At 41.8% G+C, this 21,432-nt stretch overlaps 1 protein-coding gene across 1 annotated transcript in view; it reads left to right on the forward strand.

The window, feature by feature from the left end:
* LOC143766184 (uncharacterized) overlaps window positions 1–19,779 on the forward strand; it is a 42,978-nt gene extending 23,199 nt beyond the window's left edge. The window contains exons 2-7 of the mRNA XM_077253660.1: window positions 11,783–11,932; window positions 12,062–12,235; window positions 12,318–12,441; window positions 12,525–12,622; window positions 12,812–12,902; window positions 18,137–19,779. Coding sequence (XP_077109775.1) covers window positions 11,855–11,932; window positions 12,062–12,235; window positions 12,318–12,441; window positions 12,525–12,622; window positions 12,812–12,902; window positions 18,137–19,101 — 1,530 coding nt within the window. The 5' untranslated portion in view covers window positions 11,783–11,854 and the 3' untranslated portion in view covers window positions 19,102–19,779. The remainder of the gene's footprint in view (window positions 1–11,782; window positions 11,933–12,061; window positions 12,236–12,317; window positions 12,442–12,524; window positions 12,623–12,811; window positions 12,903–18,136) is intronic.
* Window positions 19,780–21,432: the final 1,653 nt, after the last annotated feature.

The following is a 21,432-nucleotide window of genomic DNA, read 5'->3' on the forward strand; positions in this document are numbered from 1 at the left end:
ATGTTTGAACAGAGGGGGGATGCATGTGAAGCTGTGACCGGGGTCATATGCGAGGGTTGCTATGTGTCCCCCAGGATGCGCAAAGAAGCATATTGAGGCCGCGGGAGTGCATTGCAGTCACAGGCGTAGCATAGGCGGAGTTTTAGTCTTGGACAAGCTATTCGTCCGAGGCAGATAAGAAAAAAACTTCCCTGGGCTTTTATTTTTGAAACGGACTATGGTAAGGTAGCGGGGCGGTCCGTTTCGTCCCCCGGCCCGGGTTTTCTATGTGGCCTACGGCTACAGGTTCTTTGTAAAAACCACTGCAGCAGAGGGTTGGGTGTGTCAGTGTGCAGTTTGCAAGGTGCAGAGCAGACAGCTGTGCAAAAGCTCAGCCTGTATGAAGGAACACGGCACCAAGCAGAGCGAACTACTGGCAACCTGCTGCATTATACAGTGGTGCAGTCGCCCTCGGCAACCTACCGCATTTACGGACTGTCTTGTTTCCCGGCTGCGATCTGGAGGATATTGTTGTTTTGTTTGCAAGTTTTGGAACATTAAACCTGTGTTTACTTTGAACTCTCCTGGGTCACTGCCTCTTCACTGCACAATGAGGACACCGCTGCACTACAGGGGATTATGAGGCCCTGGAATACATTTATATTACAGGAGTTACTGCTGTGAGGGGATAATGAGGCTCAGGAATACATTATAGAACAGGAGCTACTACTGTTAGGAGGATATTGGTGCTCAGGAATACATTATATTATAGGAGTTTCTGCAGTGAGGGGATAATGAGGCCCAGGAATACTTTAGATTACAGGAGGGTTTTTTTTTCTTAAATAGGAATAAGTCATTATATATACGTTTTTAACATAAACCTGAAAAGTTGTAAATTGGATTTTGCTTAATTTTTTTTTTTACATTTCTCTATGGGTAACACATTTTGCAAAATTCATATTTTTTCTGATCAATAAAACTTGTATTTTCTAATAATTTATTCCAAGAAGTATCATTTCTCCTTGCGGAGAGTGACATGTTAACATGTCGAAATGAGGAGACGTAAAGCCGCAATGCTCCTTTGGGAAATATGCAAATTGTCTCTATTGGCACTTCCAATAGGTGGCACTAGAGTTCTAGTCCTCTTCCTCTTTGAAGAGACACTTTGCTAATAATTTTTTGTAATATAAAACATTACACAGAGCGCGGATTCATCAGCTTTGCCAGAATGGGACTTTCCCGTATGTTCACCAGTTCTGGCCACACCAACATTTTGAAGAGTGGGCGGAGCTTCATGGGGATAGGCATAACGGCGACAGTCATAATTTACACCACAGATGTGACGTAAATCATGACGAAAATGTGGGGACTATTATGTTGTAATTTTCGCCACGTTTGTGATGTAATTTATGATGATTTTGTCGTTTGCGCTCCAACACAGTCACGCCCCTCACTGCAAAACCTCGCCTATTTTAAAAGTTGTGGTGCTGGCAGGAACTTGTGTACATATGGGAAAAGTGGAATTCTATCAAAACTGAAGATGTCAATTTTATTTATTGCAAAAAAAAAAATTGCTTGAAGTCCCACAGTTTTTTTCCAGCTAATCCTTCCTTAAGATTAGGGTGTAAAATGCCAGTGTTCATGAATCGGGGCTGTAATCTTGTTTAAGTGTCTTCACAGAAATAATTAAACTTACTGCAGCGCCATTTTAGTTGTCTCACTACAGAGATGAGTAGATGGGAGTTGCTGCACTGAGGTTCATGATTTCTGTGCACACAGTACAGTCTATTCTAGTGGTTACACTAAGGCTTACATGCACATAAGGCTAAAGTCGGCAGGCTCAGCTACAATCTGATGTATATGGGACCTCTCGACTTCCTTTGTTAGTTTATTAACTCTTGGTTCAGCCAAACATTTATGTGCATCTTTGCACCTGCTTGGTTTCCATTTATACAATTATCAAAAGACTGACCAACACATTCAAACAGAAAACAAGTGTGAACAGGTGCTTACTAAGAGTAGCCATCTCCAGATATAATCAACAAATAAAGTAACACTCTGTAGTGCTATAGCATGCAAACATGAAATATAAGAAATTTGAATTGCTTTACTGCTCTAAAAAAATTAGAAAAATTTAGAATACTTAGCTCATAAATTGTCCAAATCGTGTACCCAACGGCCACGATAAGGCGATTCTCATTGCTGGGAACCTGCCTGTGTGAATTCTTTCTTGGGCTAAAGCCTACATTTAAGTAACGCAGTACGGGCACTCAGAAAGGTGGTGGCATTCAATCACACAGTAAAAAAACTGGTAACAGGTTTAACCCCTTAAGCCCCGAGAGTGGTTTGCACGTTAATAAACGGGCCAATTTTTACAATTCTGACCACTGTCCCTTTATGAGGTTATAACTCTGGAACGCTTCAACAGATCTTAGCGATTCTGACATTGTTTTCTCGTGATATATTGTACTTCATGATAGTGGTAAAATTTCTTCGATATAACTTGCGTTTATTTGTGAAAAAAATGGAAATTTGGCGAAAATGTTGAAAAATTTCTCAATTTTCCAACTTTGAATTTTTATGCCCTTAAATCACAGAGATATGTCATGCAAAATACTTAATAAGTAACATTTCCCACATGTCAACTTTACATCAGCACAATTTTGGAACCAAAATTTTTTTTTGTTAGGGAGTTATAAGGGTTAAAAGTTGACCAGAAATTTCTCATTTTTACAACACCATTTTTTTTTAGGGACCACATCTCATTTGAAGTCATTTTGAGGGGTCTATATGATAGAAAATACCCAAGTGTGACACCATTCTAAAAACTGCACCCATCAAGGTGCTCAAAACCACATTCAAGAAGTTTATTAACCCTTCAGGTGTTTCACAGGAATTTTTGGAATGTTTAAATAAAAATGAACATTTAACTTTTTTTCACACAAAATTTATTTCAGCTCCAATTTGTTTTATTTTACCAAGGGTAACAGGAGAAAATGGACCCCAAAAGTTGTTGCACAATTTGTACTGAGTACACTGATACCCCATATGTGAGGGTAAACCACTGTTTGGGCGCATGGCAGAGCTCGGAAGGGAAGTAGCGCCGTTTGACTTTTCAATGTAAAATTGACTGGAATTGAGATGGGACACCATGTCGCATTTGGAGAGCCCCTGATGTGCCTAAACATTAAAACCCCCCACAAGTGACACCATTTTGGAAAGCAGACCCCTAAGGAACTTATCTAGATGTGTTTTGAGAGCTTTGAACCCCCACGTGTTTCACTACAGTTTATAACGCAGAGCCGTGAAAATAATTTTTTTTTTTCACAAAAATGATTTTTTAGCCCCCAGTTTTGTATTTTCACAAGGGTAACAGGAGAAATTGGACCCCAAAAGTTGTTGTCCAATTTGTCCTGAGTACGCTGATACCCCGTATGTGGGGGAACCACTGTTTGGGCGCATGGCAGAGCTCGGAAGGGAAGGAGCGCCATTTGGAATGCAGACTTAGATGGATTGGTCTGCAGGTATCATGTTGCATTTGCAGAGCCCCTGATGTACCCAAACAGTACAAACCCCCACAAGTGACCCCATATTGGAAACTAGACCTCCCAAGGAACTTATCTAGATGTGTTGTGAGAAATTTGAACCCCCAAGTGTTTCACTACAGTTTACAACGCAGAGCCGTGAAAATAAAAAATCCTTTTTTTCCCACAAAAATGATTTTTAGCCCCCCAAATTTTTATTTTCCCAAGGATAACAAGAGAACTTGGACCTCAAAAGTTGTTGTCCAATTTGTCCCGAGTACGCTGATACCCCATATGTTGGGGTAAACCCCTGTTTGGGCGCACGGGAGAGCTCAGAAGGGAAGGAGCACTGTTTTACTTTTTCAACGCAGAATTGGCTGGAATTGAGATCGGATGCCATGTCGCGTTTGGAGAGCCCCTGATGTGCCTGAACAGTGGAAAGTCCCCAATTCTACCTGAAATCCTAATCCAAACACACTCCTAACCCTAATCCCAACGGTAACCCTAACCACACCCCTAACCCTGACAGACCCCTAACTCTAATCCCAACCCTAATCCCAACCATAAATGTAATCCAAACCCTAACTTTAGCCCCAAACCTAACCCTAGCCCCAACCCTAACTTTAGCCCCAACCCTAACCCTAACTTTAGCCCCAACCCTAACCCTAACTTTAGCTCCAACCCTAGCCCCAACCCTAACCCTAGCCCTAACCCTAACCCTAATGGGAAAATGGAAATAAATACATTTTTTTAATTTTATTATTTTTCCCTAACTAAGGGGGTGATGAAGGGGGGGTTTGATTTACTTTTATAGCATTTTTTATAGCGGATTTTTATGATTGGCAGCTGTCACACACTAAAAGACGCTTTTTATAGCAAAAAAGTTTTTGCGTCTACACATTTTGAGACCTATAATTTTTCCATATTTTGGTCCACAGAGTCATGTGAGGTCTTGTTTTTTGCGGGACGAGTTGACGTTTTTATTGGTAACATTTTCGGACACGTGACAGTTTTTGATCGCTTTTTATTCCGATTTTTGTGAGGCAGAATGACCAAAAACCAGCTATTCATGAATTTCTTTTGGGGGAGGCGTTTATACCGTTCCACGTTTGGTAAAATTGATAAAGCAGTTTTATTCTTCGGGTCAGTACGATTACAGCAATATCTCATTTATATCATATTTTTATGTTTTGGCGCTTTTATACGATAAAAGCTATTTTATAGAAAAAATAATTATTTTGCCATCGCTTTATTCTGAGGACTATAACTTTTTTTATTTTTTTGCTTATGATGCTGTATGGCAGCTCGTAATTTGCGGGACAAGATGACGTTTTCAGCGGTACCATGGTTATTTATATCCGTCTTTTTGATCGCGTGTTATTCCACTTTTCGTTCGGCGGTATGATAATAAAGCGTTGTTTTTTGCCTCGTTTTTTTTTTTTCTTATGGTGTTCACTGAAGGGGTTAACTAGTGGGACATTTTTTCTAGGTTGGGTCGTTACGGACGCGGCGATACTAAATATGTGTACTTTTATTGTTTTTTTTTAAATTTAGATAAAGAAATGTATTTATGGGAGTAATATATTTTTTTTTTCTTTATTTAGTAAATTTTTTTTTTTTTTTACTTTTTTACTTTGTCCCAGGGGGGGACATCACAGATCGCTGATCTGACAGTTTGCACAGCACTCTGTCAGATCAGCGATCTGACTTACAGCGCTGCAGGCTTACCAGCGCCTGCTCTGGACCCGGAAGTAGTCCCTGCAGGACCCAGATGCAGCCCCGCGGCCATTTTGGATCCGGGGCCTGCAGGGATAGGAGGCAAGAGACGCTTGGAGCAACGCGATCACATGGCGTTGCTCCGGGGGTCTCAGGAAAGCCCGCAGGGAGCCCCCTCCCTGCGCGATGCTTCCCTATACCGCCGGAACACTGCGATCATGTTTGATCGCAGTGTGCCGGGGGTTAATGTGCCGGGGGCGGTCCGTGACCGCTCGTGGCACATAGTGCCGGATGTCAGCTGCGATAGCTGACACCCGGCCGCGATCGGCCGCGCTCCCCCCATGAGCGCGGCCAATCGCATATGACGTACTATCCCGTCGGTGGGAATGAAGGCCCACCCCACCTTGACGTGATAGTACGTCATATGGGATTAAGGGGTTAATAAAAATCCGTAAAAAAAGTCTCATCCCATATGACTTCTATAACAGATCAGGCTGTATAGGCCACAGACAATGGTAAGGGGGTCACAGAAGGCCAGGTACACACAGACACTGCTGGGACCTAATAAACTGGTTGCAAAAGCCAGGATCAGGGTTTTATTTACTGTATTTTTCGGACTATAAGGTGCACCGGACCATAAGACGCACCCCAAATTTGGGGTGAAAATTGCAGAAAAAAAGATTTTTGTATAAGATGAAGGTCCGTCTTATTGTCCGAATTTAAGGTATCTTACCTGAGGGCTGGCGGTGGCAGAGCAGGGTCACAGGAGGCATGGTGTCGGCAGAAGTGCGGTGATGCTGAGGCGCGGTGGGTGGTACGGCGTACACCTGAGCAGGGTCCCTTCCTGCTTAGGTGGGTGTCGCCACGGCCTGATGTCCATGGGGGGGTTGCGGCAGTGCTGTGGTGGCGGCAGATGTGCGGTCACCTCCTCAGGTGAGGTGACGCCGCGGCCCGGTATCCAAGGCGAGCAGCAGAGCTGTGTTTATAACCAGTTTCTCGACGGCAGCCATCTTCCTGAGGCCACGCGTGTCTGCTTCCTGGGGCTTCAGGAAAATTGCCACGGGAGGCCGCGTGTGCGCAGATGGCGGCCATTTTCCTAAATCTGAGTTCGCAGATCGAGAACTCAATCTGCGCACACGCGGCCTCAGGAAGATGGCCCCCGCCACCAAGAAAGCCGTGATTCACTTGGCTCTGCTGCTCGCCTTGGATACCGAGCCGCAGCGTCACCTGACCTGTGAAAGGGACCCTGCTCACGGCATACCACTCACCGCTCCTCATCATCCTCGCACCTCTGCCGCCGCCACACCACTGCCGGTAAGCCTGCATTCGAACTATAAGACGCACCCCCTATGTTCCTCACAATTTTTTTGGGGGAAAAGTGCATCTTATAGTCCGAAAAATACGGTACTTTTTTTTTTTATTAGTTAAATGCTGCTGAGAACAGGAAAGAAATTGTCAGTGAGATCTTGACGATTTAGTGTGGTTCTACTGGTGTGGACTTTGCTACAGATTGTTTCCGCAACAAATTGCAATACTGTGAGCTTTATAAATTTTGAAATGAAAATTCAACCCATAGTTCTCAAACTGTTTTATTAAATCACATATAGAAATATGTCCACCAAAAAGGAGAAATATATAAAAAAAAATTATACATACAAGTCTATAACAATGAACTTTACAAATCAATAAGTAGAATTAAGCCATGTAATAGATGCGTCTTTTCTGGGGTGGCTGCTGGCTGCTATTTTTAGGCTGTGGGGGCCAATATCCATGGCCCCTTACCAGTCTGAGAATACCAGCCTCCAACTATCGGCTTTAGCTTGGCTGGTTGTCAAAAATGAGGGGGACCCCTCACTGTTTTTTTTTTTTTTATTATATATTTTTTTTCTTCTTAAACGGCAAGGGACTCTTCTATTCTTGATAACCAACCATGATTTAACTGATAGCAGAGTTGCAGATCGCAGCTCTCAGTTTTCGCCTGCGTCGGTTATCAAAAATAAAAGAATCCTCACGTCATTTAAAAAATAATTATTTATAGCATAGGCACCGGCTGATGAATATTCCCATTAGCGGTCCCTACTCTCGCTGTTATCAGTGACAGCAGGTGTAGGCTGATGGGAGTAGTACACTATCATCAGCAGATGCCTGTGACCGGAGATAACCTTTTTACTGCTGGCTCCCGCTGTCATCTGACAGCGTGGGAATTGCAGCTTTCTGACCAGCGGTGACTATCTTGCCACCAATCAGATCCACTGGTGTCTCTCACGCTGTCATCCAACACCCAATGTTCAGGTTGTTGAACTCCAAAACAGTAACATGGACTTCCTGGAGAAGTCCATGTTCAGGGTCCGTGCCTGAACACTAGGTGAACATTAGAACCCTGAACTTTACTGTTTGCAATCACCCATCTCTTATGGACACATGGCCCACCAGGTATGTAACCGATATGAAGGATGGAAGGAGAGAGTATGAGACCCCACGCATCATGCCACCAAATGTGGTTTGTCAGGGAGAAAGTCAGTGCTAAATGAAATATCTGTATATATAGACAATATCACAGGCGTGCAGGTCTGATTTTATTTAATCGTATGAACATATATTTAAACATCATATAAGAATATATAAATGAAAAACAGTGATTGAAAAGAACAAAGGAACAGAAATCAGAGTCGGATATCGAGATTTTCTATGTATGCAATAACATTGTCATTTCCAGTATAGAAATCATTCTTGTCACTAGTATAAGATCTGAGGGGACATTCCTCGACAATGTGCTGAATTGTTTGATGGTCAGCTCCACAGTCACAGGCAGGAGAGTCAGATTTTCCCCACTTATGCATAAGATCTGCACAGACACCAAAGTTTGTTCTGATACGATTCAAAGTGACCCAGGTTGTCCCTGGCAGATTGAAGCCTCGTGGTGGATTTTGAAAGTGAGGAAACGTTTGAGGCTCACCGTCTACTGCACTGACCCAAAGTTCACGCCATTTCTCTTCTAAATTGAAATCATGTTCATACAGGGTAATTGCGGTTCGGATGGGTGGATGTCTTGATTTCAGTCGCTTTATTTGAACATCTTGGATATTTTGATGTATTGGGAGATTTTCATTATTCACTACTTTGGTGTATTCTTTAAGTAGGAGCTTTTGTCTTCTCAGATTTGCAGGTGCGATAACCAATGGACGGGCGTAGGTCTGATAGCACCAGAAATTATGCGCATAAAGTTGTTCAACTGATTGTCGATTGCATTCACATGACAACTATTCAGCCATACTGGAGCACAATATTCTGCGGTAGAGTACACCAAGGCAAGGGTAGACGTTTGCAAGACAGTCGTGGAGGAACCCCAGGAGGATCCGCAGAGTTTCTGAATAATATTATTGCGTGCTTTCAGTTTCTGTGCTGTTATTTCCAAGTGAGATTTGTAGGTTAGGTTTCTATCAAGGATTATGCCTAAATACTTGGGATTGAAGTTGTGTTTGACAAGTTGACCTTCAAAACGTACTTTGAGTTCAGTCTTAGCACTTGCGTTGTGTAAATGAAAGCAACATACTTCCGTTTTTGATGGATTGGGCTTTAGCCTCCATTGTCAAAAATACTTTCCTATTACACTAAGATTTTCTGTTAGAACCTCCTCTGCTTCCTCCATTGTGTTGCTCACTGTAGCAAGTGCCCAGTCATCAGCATATCCAAATTTCCGTGATATTGTGTCAGGAATGTCGGCTAGGTATAAAGCAAACAGGAGAGGTGCCAGCACTGATCCCTGGGCCAAACCATTGTTTAAGGTTTTCTTACAACTGGTTGAATCACCCAAGATAAGTTGAAAGGTTCGATTTGCAATCATATTATTCAAGAGGTACATAATTTTCTTACATGGAATTACCTTCAGAAACTTGTATAGAAGTCCTTCCCTCCACACAATGTCATATGCGGCCGAAAGATCGATGAACGCCACTGAAACCTTCTTGTTCTTTTGAAATTCAGCTTCAATTAAAGTTGTCAAGGCTAAAACTTGGTCACTGCAGTTTCGAGCAGGTCTAAAGCCGGCTTGCTCTATAGGTATTGAGTAAAAAATCTTTAAATTGATCTTGTTATAGATTAAGCGTTCTAAAAGCTTGTAAAGGCAGCTCAATAAAGCAATGGGTCTATAGCTTGACGGATTATCTTCAGGCTTCCCAGGTTTTAACAATGCAATGATCTTGGCGTGTTTTAATTTACTGGGGACTTGAGCATTCTCCATGATATCTGAGAAGAACTTTGCCAGCCATTTTTTCGCAAAAGGTCCACAATTTTTGAGAAATTCAGGATGAATCCCATCAAATCCAGGAGCTTTGTTACTTTTAGTATCAACAAGGGCAATTTCAATGTCACAGGTTGTAAAAGGACGGGAATATTCTTCAGTTGATGTCACAGATGATTTTAGTAGCTTAAACTTATTTTTAACTTCTATGGTATGAGCTCGGTCTTTAGGGGTTCTTGAGGTGTTCACAATGTGTGCTGCAATTTGATTTGGAGTTACAGCATTCGTTTTCTGTTTTGCTTTACGGTTTCCTTCTAGTTTTCTTAAGAGACCACGCTTTTCTACTGGACCTTTTAAAGTCCAAGTTCTCAACTGTTTCCATCCATTTGACACAACGTGCTGCATTCAGTTTGTTCAGCAACTCATCACGGATTTCACCATCTTCACTCTCAAGAAATTGTCTGTATAGTTGTTCACATTCATCAGTCCAGCCTGGAATGTATTATTTGCGGAAGCCACGTGGTATTGATTTCTTTGCAGCTTTAATAACAGCTTTACAGAACCGCTCATAGTTTTTACTGATTGGAGGTATCCAACCAATACACTTGTCAAGATGATCTGCAAACTTTTTCCAGTTGGCTTTAACAAAATTCAATCGAGGATGTGGGTACGAAGATATAAGAGGAATGGATACTCCAACAGTGATGATGACAGGGCGATGCTGACTATGAGGGAAATGTTTGACAGCACTCCGAGATGTAGATAAAGGTTGATTGTTTCTATTGCGTGATATGAAACTTAAATCAGGGTTGTATCCTCTCTGCCAGGCTGCTGATTGGAAGGTTGGAAAATCTTTGCATCAAAAACCAAGAATGTGTTGTGCACGTCAGACCAGTTTATCAGGTGCTCACCATTGTCGTCATTACTAGCATATTGCCAGAGCTCATGGTGACTGTTGAAATTTGCTATGTACACGGTAGGATGTGGATGGACATGGATAACTTCAGTAGGCCATTGTACTGCAGGAGGCTTGTAAATATTAACAATTGTGATACCACCAACTTTAATCACAGCTTCATGGATGTAATTTTCAACAGATGTAGATACAAGCTTTACATTTTCAATGTTGCCTTTCACACAGGTAGCTACACCGTAGTGTGGGTCATATGTAGCACCAATTAAATCAAAACCAGCAATGGAGCCACAAGCTAGAAGTTGGTCTTCATTTTCAACATGAGTTTCCTGAAGAACAAGAACGTCTATTTTGTTAGCAGTGAGAAACTTGTGAAGGAAATCACATTTTGAGCGGCTGATACCTTCAATATTAATTTGGCAGATTTTCACAGTGGGTCCAAGGTCTTTCGTTTGAGGAGTGTCATTTGTGACGGTACCATTATTTGTAGACATTATCAAATTTGATCCTTTGTTGTCCTTTGTTGATTATCAAATATGATGTAAAATATATTGACCAGGAGATCTAGATGTAGTTTGATTGTTTGGTCGTCAAGATTGTTAGTCCTTTAGCGTTACCCAGGGTGCACCACGTGGAGGCGGACTAACTCTAAAAGGAGTTACCTATAATCAACTGGCATAGGAAAAAGGTGGGAGCCATGCTATGTCATGGTGTTTAATCATCATTGGTGGCGTGCAAGTCATGTATTGGTGCATGTACAGTAAATGGTCAGCACAGCCCAATAGTAGAGGTGCCTATTAGTAGGTGCCCAGACCATAAAATATGATATAAGATATACTTAGGCACACTCTGGGGAGTCTGATGCAACAAAGTGTTTAATACATACAGTATTCACAATGTTCACAAATGTTTTGGTCTGCAAACTGAAACGTTTGTGAACATTGTGAATACTGTATGTATTAAACACTTTGTTGCATCAGACTCCCCAGAGTGTGCCTAAGTATATCTTATATCATAATGTATTAGTGCATGGCACAGAACTTCTAATCATTGCTGCAGTGCTGGTTCATTCTCTAATTGTAGATCTGTGCCAATTTTCGCGTCGATATCCTCCACCAGAAGACTTTTCTGTATATAATCCGTTTGGTTTTGTACTGTTTTTTTCCTTCTATGTAAATCTTTATTTCTTTTTTTTGCTTGGACAAGTAATTGGGAGAAGCGGAGTCCCCTTTACAATCACAAGTCACGAGTGCAGCAAATGGGTGATGTTTATGGCATTCCCATTTATACAATCTGAGAATACAACATCTACACTTTCTATCTCCTCATATGTTCCCCTTATTATCACCTGTATTTGTGTTGTTACATGGGATCTTGATGATGATGTTACATCGTCATCTTCTCATTTAGGTGCCTAAAATTTCAGATCCTCTCGGTGGAGAACGTCTATATAAGAGAATTTTCCTGATTGACCTGTGAAGGATGGATAGGGACAAGGAGCAGATGGCAAAGAGGATATTACACCTCACCCTAGAGATCCTCTTCCGGCTTACTGGAGAGGTGAGAAATTCTGATGACGTCACATTACATCATTCTTATCTGTGGGAATAACAGATGGACAGAACTGGAGAGGTGAGGACTATGGAAATGTCTGTAGTGAGATTTATTAATGTGTCTCTCCATAACCAGGATTACACAGTAGTGAAGAAGACATCAAGTGAGGGTTTTCAGGACTCTGTGTCTGAGGCATGGGGAAAACCACTGAGCCCAATCACAGGACCTCACTCCCTGATACATAAGGACATCAATCACCAGAAAATCCTAGACCTCGCCTACAAGATGATTGAGTTGTTGACTGGAGAGGTGAAAATGCTGGGAATGCTGGGACATTATACAGTAATGCTCTGAAGGGATCGGGGGATGACGGTATCATTGTATGTGTCAGGTTCCTATAAGGTGTCAGGATGTCACTGTCTATTTCTCCATGACCGAGTGGGAGTATTTAGAAGGGCACAAAGATCTGTACAAGGATGTCATAATGGAGGTTCCCCAGCCCCTCACATCACCAGGTAATAGACAGGACTAAATTCACATGGCTTATAATTATCTATTTGTAAAGAATGAATTCAGTCCCTGTATGTATTTCCTTCAGTTATATCCAGTGAGAGGACAACACCAGAGAGATGTCCACATCCTCTCCTTCCACAGGACTGTAAGCAAGAAAATCCCAAGGTTCCTCAGGATCATCAGGTAGATGGAGAAATGGTGTAATATCATCTCCTCTATGATGTGTAGACGGCTGTGAAGATTTTTTGCATAGTCTTGTTTTATCCACCAGTATTATACTTGTGTAATGAGAACGGTAGAGATGGCAGGATTACAGCTGATCATAGATGTGACTTCTCCATCTCTCTGTAACTTTTACAATATTTGTTTCAGGGTGAAGATCTGGCTGATATTAATACTACAGAGACATATGTGAGGGGTGATGAGCAGTGTAAAGAGGAGATTCCTACAGATGACTACCCAGGTGAGTAGTAACCACTAAATGCAGAGAAGTCACAGATTCTCCTCCGTCACTGGCTGTCACTGCTTTATCGATGGTGTTGTCCGACCAGATCCCAATTAAAAGTCACCATTCTGCCACTATACACTGCATGCTCCTCCACCCAAAACTGTCCCTATAAGTTTGAGCATTTATATAAGAAATTGTACTGTAGCCATGTATAGTTGAATCTGCAAGGCCAGAAAATAAAAGTTCACTATCTTTAGCATAGTAAGTAAAAAACAAAATATTAGGGTATATAAATAGAAAATCTTGCTATCCCAAAATATTGTTACCCCTTCATAATCACTTATGGGGCCACACATAGAATATGGGTTCCAGTTTTGGGCTTCACATGTCTAAATGTCTAATATTTCTTTAAAAATCTCATCAAACAGAAAATATTGTCCCCTACGATAGTTTGGATTGCCAAGTACTACCATGTCACGTGCTCTAATTTAGTAGTGCACAACATTTTTTGCTCCAAGGGCCAAATAGCAACATTGAACTAATACCAAGGGCCAAAAAAAAATTGTAAAGGGTACTTATATGAATACGTCACTAGAACCACCATTAGTACATTAATATATCACCAGAACCACTTTTTGAATATTTGAGGAGGATTTAAAGAGTTTCTGCTCCAAAAAAAAATCAGTATTAACCCATGCTAACTTAGGCCTCTTTACATATCCTGGGGATTCCTGTACAGGAAAAAAACAATAATGGTGAGATCTGTGGTCTCTGTGCCATCCGTATGCACATATGTAACATATATGTGTCCGTTTGCTGTCCTGTGTGTCTGTGTTTCACATCCATGTGACACATACCGGCGCCTGGGAAAAGCAGTAGAGTTCACACTAATCTGAGATGGCGGCTGCTGAAGGCAGTGCTTATCATTGTCGCTTGGTTTCTCTGAGATCAGCGCTACCAGGCGACAATGATGGGAGTTGTATTCAGCAACTGTGTCCCTGCTGTGTAAAATATGGAATTAATAACTAAAAATAGCATGGGCTTCCCTGCAATTTTCATAACCAGCAGAGGGAAAGCCCACGGCTAGGGTGTGATGTTAATAATCTGGGAAAGGGGCAATATGCCATAAGGCTCCCAGGATATTAACAACAGCTTACAGGTGTTTGCTTAGCCTTTACTGATGAATTTACAGGGGGAACCCAGAAAAAAAATCACGTAGGGTCCCCCTATGAATTCAAACCAGCAAAGGCTAAACAGGCAGCTGTAGGCTGATATTAATAGCCTGGGTAGGGGCCAGAGATATTCCCCCTCCCAGACTACCAACATCAGCCCTCAGCTGTCCAGAAATGTCACATCCCTAAGATGCGCCAAACCTGGCGCTTAGCCTCGCTATTCCCACTTGCCCTGTGATGGTGGCAATTGGGGTAATAGCGTTGGGGTTGAGATCACCTGTGTATTATCAGGTGACATTAATCCTAGGGGTTAGTAATGGAGAGGCGTCTATAAAAAGCCTCAATTACTAACCCCATAGTAAGTATTGAAATAAACACCCAGTAAGAATAAAATCCTTTATTTGAAATAAAACAAAACACCCTGTTTTTACTCATTTATTTAAAAATAAAAAAACAAAGTTATACTCACCATTACGCCTAATCAATTGAAGCCCATGTCCTCTGTAAAAAATAAAAAATAATAAACAACCAAATCCCTCACCTGCCAAACTGTGCATGCCCCACCTGTGGTGGCCATTTTCCCCGAACTCAACCGCAGTGAAAACGACTGAAGTGCGGGGAATATTTTCTAGGGCTGGTGCGTCTTGAGTCGGTCCATTTTATACCAACTCCGATTTGGGAGCTGAGATCTCAAACTGCGCTCTGACGGCCATTTTCCTGAAATCCACTGCAGTGAAAACAATGAGAAGTGGGGGGACGCCGCTGATATGTTCTGCAAATCCGAAGCCACACACATCCAAACATCAACTCCTCCCAAGGGGAAATAGGAAAAAATATATATTTTGCAACTTCTTCTGAATCGGACAATATCATACTGTTTGGGCAAATGACAGGGCTCAGAAGGGAAGGAGCGCAATTTGGTTATAGGTATTCAGATGCTGCTAAAATGGTTTGCGGGCACCATTTGCAGATCACCTAACGTGTCAGAGTGATGGAAAAGCAGAACACTGGAAAATCGCATAAAGTGACTGTATTACCCACATGGAATTCATCTTTGTAAGAGTTGTGACTATTTTGACTCCACAGGTAACCTCTTGAAACTAGCATGCAGTAGATGCTGGAGAGTGAAAATTACATATACAGTGGATATGTGATAAGTATTCAGACCCCTTTACATTTTTCACTCTGTTTCCCTGCAGCAATTTGGTAAATTCAAAAAAGTTCATTTTTGTTCTCATTAATGTACACTCTGCACCCCATCTTGACTGAACAAAAAACAAAAATGTAGAATTTTTTGCAAATTTATTAAAAAAGAAAAACTGAAATATCACATGGTCATAAATATTCAGACCCTTTGCTCAGTATTGAGTAGAAGCACCTTTTTGAGCTAGTACAGCCATGAATCTTCTTGGGAATGATTCAACAAGTTTTTCAAAGCTGGATTTGGGGATCCTCTGCCATTCTTCCTTGCAGATCCTCTCCAGTTCCGTCAGGTTGGATGGTGAACCTTGGTGGACAGCCATTTTCAGGTCTCTCTAGAGATGCTCAATTGGGTTTAGGTCATGGCTCTGGCTGGGCCAGTCAAGTATGGTCACAAAGTTGTTCTGAAGCCTCTCCTTTGTTACTTTAGCTGGGTGCTTAGGGTCATTTTCTTCTTGGAAGTTGAACCTTCAGCCAAGTCTGAGGTCCAGAGCACTCTAGAAGAGGTTTTCATCCAAGATATCTCTGTACTAGGCCGCATTCATGTTTACTTCAATGACAACCAGTCAGGGGCGGACCTACCGCCGGTTCAACCGGTGCAGCCGCACCGGGGCCCGGAGGTGGAGGGGGGCCCTTGCAGGCAGGGACATACAGGGGCCCGGCTTTGTGCTGCTGCAGTAGATCGGTGCACGGGTGCAGGCCCCGCACTGTATTAGCAGTGTACAAGTGCCGGCCGGCATCCTCCTATTGCAGACACAGCACGCAAGCTTTGTCCCTCTTTCCCATCTTCAAAAGTTGGGAGGTATGATGCTGGGCAGGGAGGGGGGCCCAGACACATTTCTTGCACAGGGGCCCAAAGCTGTCAGTGTCCGCCACTGCAACCAGTAGTCCTGTCCCTGCAGCTGAAAAATACCCCCATAGCATGATGCTGCCACCACCATGTTTCACTGTTGGGATTATTATTGGGCAGGTGATGAGCAGTGCCTGGTTTTCTCTACACATACCGCTTAGAATTATCACCAAAAAGGGTCTATCTTTGTCTCATCAGACCAGAGAATCTTATTTCTCATAGTCGGGAGTCCTTCAAGTGTTTTTTAAGCAAACTCTATGCTGGCTTTCATATGTCTTGCACTGAGGAGAGGCTTCCATAGAGCCACTCTACCATAAAGGCCTGACTGGTGGAGAGCTGCAGTGATAGTTGACTTTGTGGAACTTTCTCCCATCTCCCTACTGCATCTCTGGAGCTCAGCCACAGTGATCTTGGGGTTCTTCTTTACCTCTCTCACCAAGGCTCTTCTTCCACGATTGCTCAGTTTGGTCTAGGAAGACTTCTGGTGGTCCCAAACTTCTTCCATTTAAGGATTATGGAGGCCGCTGTGCTCTTGGGAACCTTGAGTACTGCAGAAATACTTTTATATCCTTGGCCAGATCTGTGCCTTGCCTCAATTCTGTCTCTGAGCTCTTTGGCCAGTTCTTTTGACTTCATGATTCTCATTTGGTCTGACATGCACTGTGAGCTGTGAGGTCTTATATAGACAGGTGTGTGCCTTTCCAAATCAAGTCCTATCCGTTTAATTAAACATAGCTGGACTCTAATGAAGAAGTAGAACAATCTCAAGGAGGATCACAAGGAAATGGACAGCATGTGACTTAAATATGATTGTCTGAGCAAAGGGTCTGAATACTTATGACCATGTGATATTTCTATTTTTCTTTTTTAATAAGTTTGCAAAAAAATCTACATTTCTGTTTTTTTTTCAGTCAAGATGGGGTGCAGAGTAGTGTTGAGCATTCCGATACCGCAAGTATCGGGTATCGGACGATATTTGCGGTATCGGAATTCCGATACCGAGTTCCGATATTTTTGCGATATCGGGATCGGGATGCATATTCATGTGTAAAATAAAGAATAAAAATAAAATATAGGGATATACTCACCCTCGGACGCGCCCTGGGCAACCAGCAGCCTCCGTTCCTAAGAATGAGCGAGTGAAGGACCTGCGATGACGTCGCGGTCTTGTGTTTGGTCGCGTAACCGCTCACGTGACCGCTCACGTGACCGCGACGTCATCGAAGGTCCTTTACTCGCTCATTCTTAGGAACGGAGGCTGCCGGTTGCAGCGGTTACAACCAGGGTGCATCCGAGGGTGAGTATATCCCTATTTTTTATTTTTATTCTTTATTTTACACATGAATATGGATCCCAGGGCCTGAAGGAGTGTTTCCTCTCCTTCAGACCCTGGGAACCATCCAGGATCACTTCCTATATTTGTGTCCCATTGACTTGTATTGGTATCGGGTATCGGTATCGGCGATATCCGATATTTTTCGGATATCGGCCGATACAATCCGATACCGATACTTTCAAATATCGGAAGGTATCGCTCAACACTAGTGCAGAGTGTACATTAATGAGAAAAAAAAATGAACTTTTTTGAATTTACCAAATGGCTGCAATGAAACAAAGAGTGAAAAATTTAAAGGAGTCTGAATACTTTTTGTATCCACTGTATGTCATTTGAGTGCCCAATAAGTGGTGCCCAGCTTGTGCTTCTGGAGACACAACGACTATACATTTTTAAGTGGGTTCTTCCTGCTACAGCAATATTAAAATGTGGACGGTAACAGAATTTGGGCACTCAGCAGAATTCAGAAGCAAGGGGAATATTTGGCTTTGGAAGCACAGATTTTGCTGCATTGGTTCATGGAAGCCATGTTGCTTTTCAATATCTACTTGCTTCGCAAAATAACTTTTTTTTTGTCTTGGTAAATGATATAATTATGCTGCATAACTTGCAATTTCTTTGGGTATTTTAGAAATGTTGTAAAAATATAATTCAGCTTAATTTATTAAAAAATAATCATTATTATTGGCAGGTGACTACACCAAGAGATCAGACGGTCAACTGACGACTTCAATTTTTAAATTGGATGACCTTGATATCACTCAAGATATAACTAACGCCTATGCCACTATTCCAGAAATACAGTCATCTTTTCACCGCAAAGATCTATCATCTGACCCTTCTAAACAGGCCCCATCTTCTGGTTCATCACAGTTTATTAAGAAAAATAAAAGTCACAAAAGAGATATTAAATATCTAACTCCTACTACAACAAAAAAGCCATTTTCAAGTGCAGAATGTGAAAAAATGTTTTCCCTCAAATCGTCTTTTGTTACACATCCAAAAATGCACATAGAGGTTGTTGGTCAAAAAAGAGTTCACACAAGGAAGAAGCCAAATTCATGTTCAGAATGTGGGAAGTGTTTTGCAACTAAGTCAAAACTAGGTAAACATCAGAGAATTCACACAGGGGAGAAGCCATTTTCATGTTCAGAATGTGGTAAATATTTTGCAGATAAATCATATCTTGTTACACATCAGAGAATTCACACAGGGGAAAAGCCATTTTCATGTTCAGAATGTGGTAAATGTTTTGCACATAAATCATATCTTATTACACATCAGAAAATTCACACAGGAGAAAAGCCATTTTCATGTTCAGAGTGTGGGAAATGTTTTATATATAGATCACATCTTTTTACACATCAGAGAACTCACACAGGTGAGAAGCCATTTCCATGTTTAGAATGTGAGAAATATTTTGCATATAAATCAACTCTTACTGTACATCAGAGAACTCACACAGGGGAGAAGCCATTTTCATGTTTAGTCTGTGGGAAATGTTTTGTAGATAGCTCATATCTCGTTATACATCAGAGAACTCACACAGGTGAGAAGCCATTTTCATGTTTAGAATGTGAGAAATGTTTTACCAACAAATGGAGTCTTGCTAAACATCAAATATCTCACAAAGGGAGAAGCAAGTATCTTTCCTAGAAGGAGGAAATGTTTTACTTGAAAATAATATTTTGTTGACCAAAAAGGAAAACTCACAGGTATAAACCATATATTTTTGACAAACTGTAAAAGAAAACATATAACAGAGAGTCAAAGTAACGACAGAGAGTCAAAGTAACGACAAATAAGTAAATGAGAAATGAAGTTAGAACTTGCATTTGAATTAAAACATATGAAGTTATTAATATACTGTACATCTGTTATCTAAAAGTCAAATTAAATGCAATCTTCCTTTGAAAGTTTTCATTGTTAAATGTTTATTCACTATATGGACAAGAGTATTGAAACACTTGCCCTTAAATGTCACAAAATACTCAATATTTGCTGCTGCTGATCTGCCATTTATAAGTCTTTTTCAATCCACAATCTCCGTGTGTGATCAGAGCCTTTAATTTTTCCATACTACAATAATAAAAATGTTCATATTGTAAATTACTATTCAATGTACGATCCATTCCTTCTTTGTTGGAACATCTTCTGTTATCCATTACAATTAATATAAAATGTCACCCTCTCCTCACCTCTCTTACCTAGATTTGTAGTGCTGGGGTAAGATTATCTATTCAGAGACCTCATATATGGAAATATTAGGGCTACAGCAACATCACATTTTATACAGAAGAATAGCAGTATATCCATAGTTCTTTATACAATGATATACAGTGGGTACGGAAAGTATTCAGACCCTTTAAATTTTTCACTCTTTCATTGCAGCCATTTGGTAAATTTAAAAAAGTTCATTTTTTCTCATTAATGTACACTCTGCACCCCATCTTGACTGAAAAAAAAACAAATGTAGAAATTTTTGCAAATTTATTAAAGAAAAACTGAAATATCACAGTCATAAGTATTCAGACCCTTTGCTCAGACAATCATATTTAAGTCACATGCTGTCCATTTGCTTGTGATCCTTCTTGAGATGGTTCTACTCGTTCATTGGAGTCCAGCTGTGTTTAATTAAACTGATAGGACTTGATTTGGAAAGGCACACACCTGTCTATATAAGACCTCACAGCTCTCAGTGCATGTCAGACCAAATGAGGATCAGGAGGTCAAAATAACTGACCAAGGAGCTCAGAGACAGAATTGTGGCACACACCTGTCTATATTATTATTATTATTATTTATTTATATAGCACCATTGATTCCATGGTGCTGTACACGAGAAGGGGTTACATACAAGTTACAGATATCACTTACAGTAAGCAAACTAAAAAAATATTTAGAATTGAGAGTCCTCAGTGGTTGATACCTTTTAATGGCTAACTGAAAAGATGGTAACAAATTGCAAGCTTTCGAGACTACATACGTCTCTTCATCAGGCAAAGTAAGCAAACTAACAATGACAGACTGATACAGAGGGGCGAGGACCCTGCCCTTGCGGGCTTACATTCTGCGGGATTATGGGGAAGGAGACAGTAGGTTGGGGGTTGCAGGAGCTCCGGTGTTGGTGAGGCGGTAGCTTCGGTAGTGATGAGGAGGCAGCGGGGTCAGTGCAGGCTGTAGGCTTTCCTGAAGAGATGAGTTTTCAGGTTCCGTCTGAAGGATTCGAATGTGGTTGATAGTCGGACGTGTTGGGGCAGAGAGTTCCAGAGGATGGGGGATATTCGGGAGAAGTCTTGGAGGTGATTGGATGAGGAGCGAATAAGTGTGGAGGAGAGAAGGAGGTCTTGGGAGGACCGGAGATTACGTGAGGGAAGATATCGGGAGATTAGTTCAGAGATATATGGAGGAGACAGGTTGTGGATGGCTTTGTAGGTCAGTATTAGTAATTTGAGCTGGATACGCTGAGGGAATGGGAGCCAGTGAAGAGATTTGCAGAGGGGGGAAGCGGAGGAGTAGCGAGGAGAGAGATGGATTAGTCGGGCAGCAGAGTTAAGGATGGACTGGAGAGGTGCAAGGGTGTTAGCAGGGAGGCCGCAGAAAAGGATGTTGCAGTAGTCAAGGCGGGAGATGATGAGGGTATCCACAAGCATTTTAGTAGATTGAAGGTTGAGGAAAGGACAGATTCTGGAGATATTTTTGAGCTGGAGGCGACAGGAGCTGGAAAGAGCTTGGATGTGCGGTTTGAAGGACAGGGCAGAGTCGAAGGTTACTCCGAGGCAGCGGACTTCCGGTACGGGGGAAAGCATGATGTCATTGATTGCGATAGATAGGTCAGGTAAGGAAGACCTGTGGGATGGAGGAAAGATGATGAGTTCAGATTTGTCCACATTGAGTTTGAGGAAGCGAGAGGAGAAGAAGGAGGATATGGCTGATAGGCACTCTTGGATTCTGGACAGCAGAGCGGTGACGTCTGGGCCAGAGAGG

This window comes from Ranitomeya variabilis, chromosome 4 (genome assembly GCF_051348905.1).
Source record: "Ranitomeya variabilis isolate aRanVar5 chromosome 4, aRanVar5.hap1, whole genome shotgun sequence".
Lineage (NCBI taxonomy): Eukaryota > Metazoa > Chordata > Amphibia > Anura > Dendrobatidae > Ranitomeya > Ranitomeya variabilis.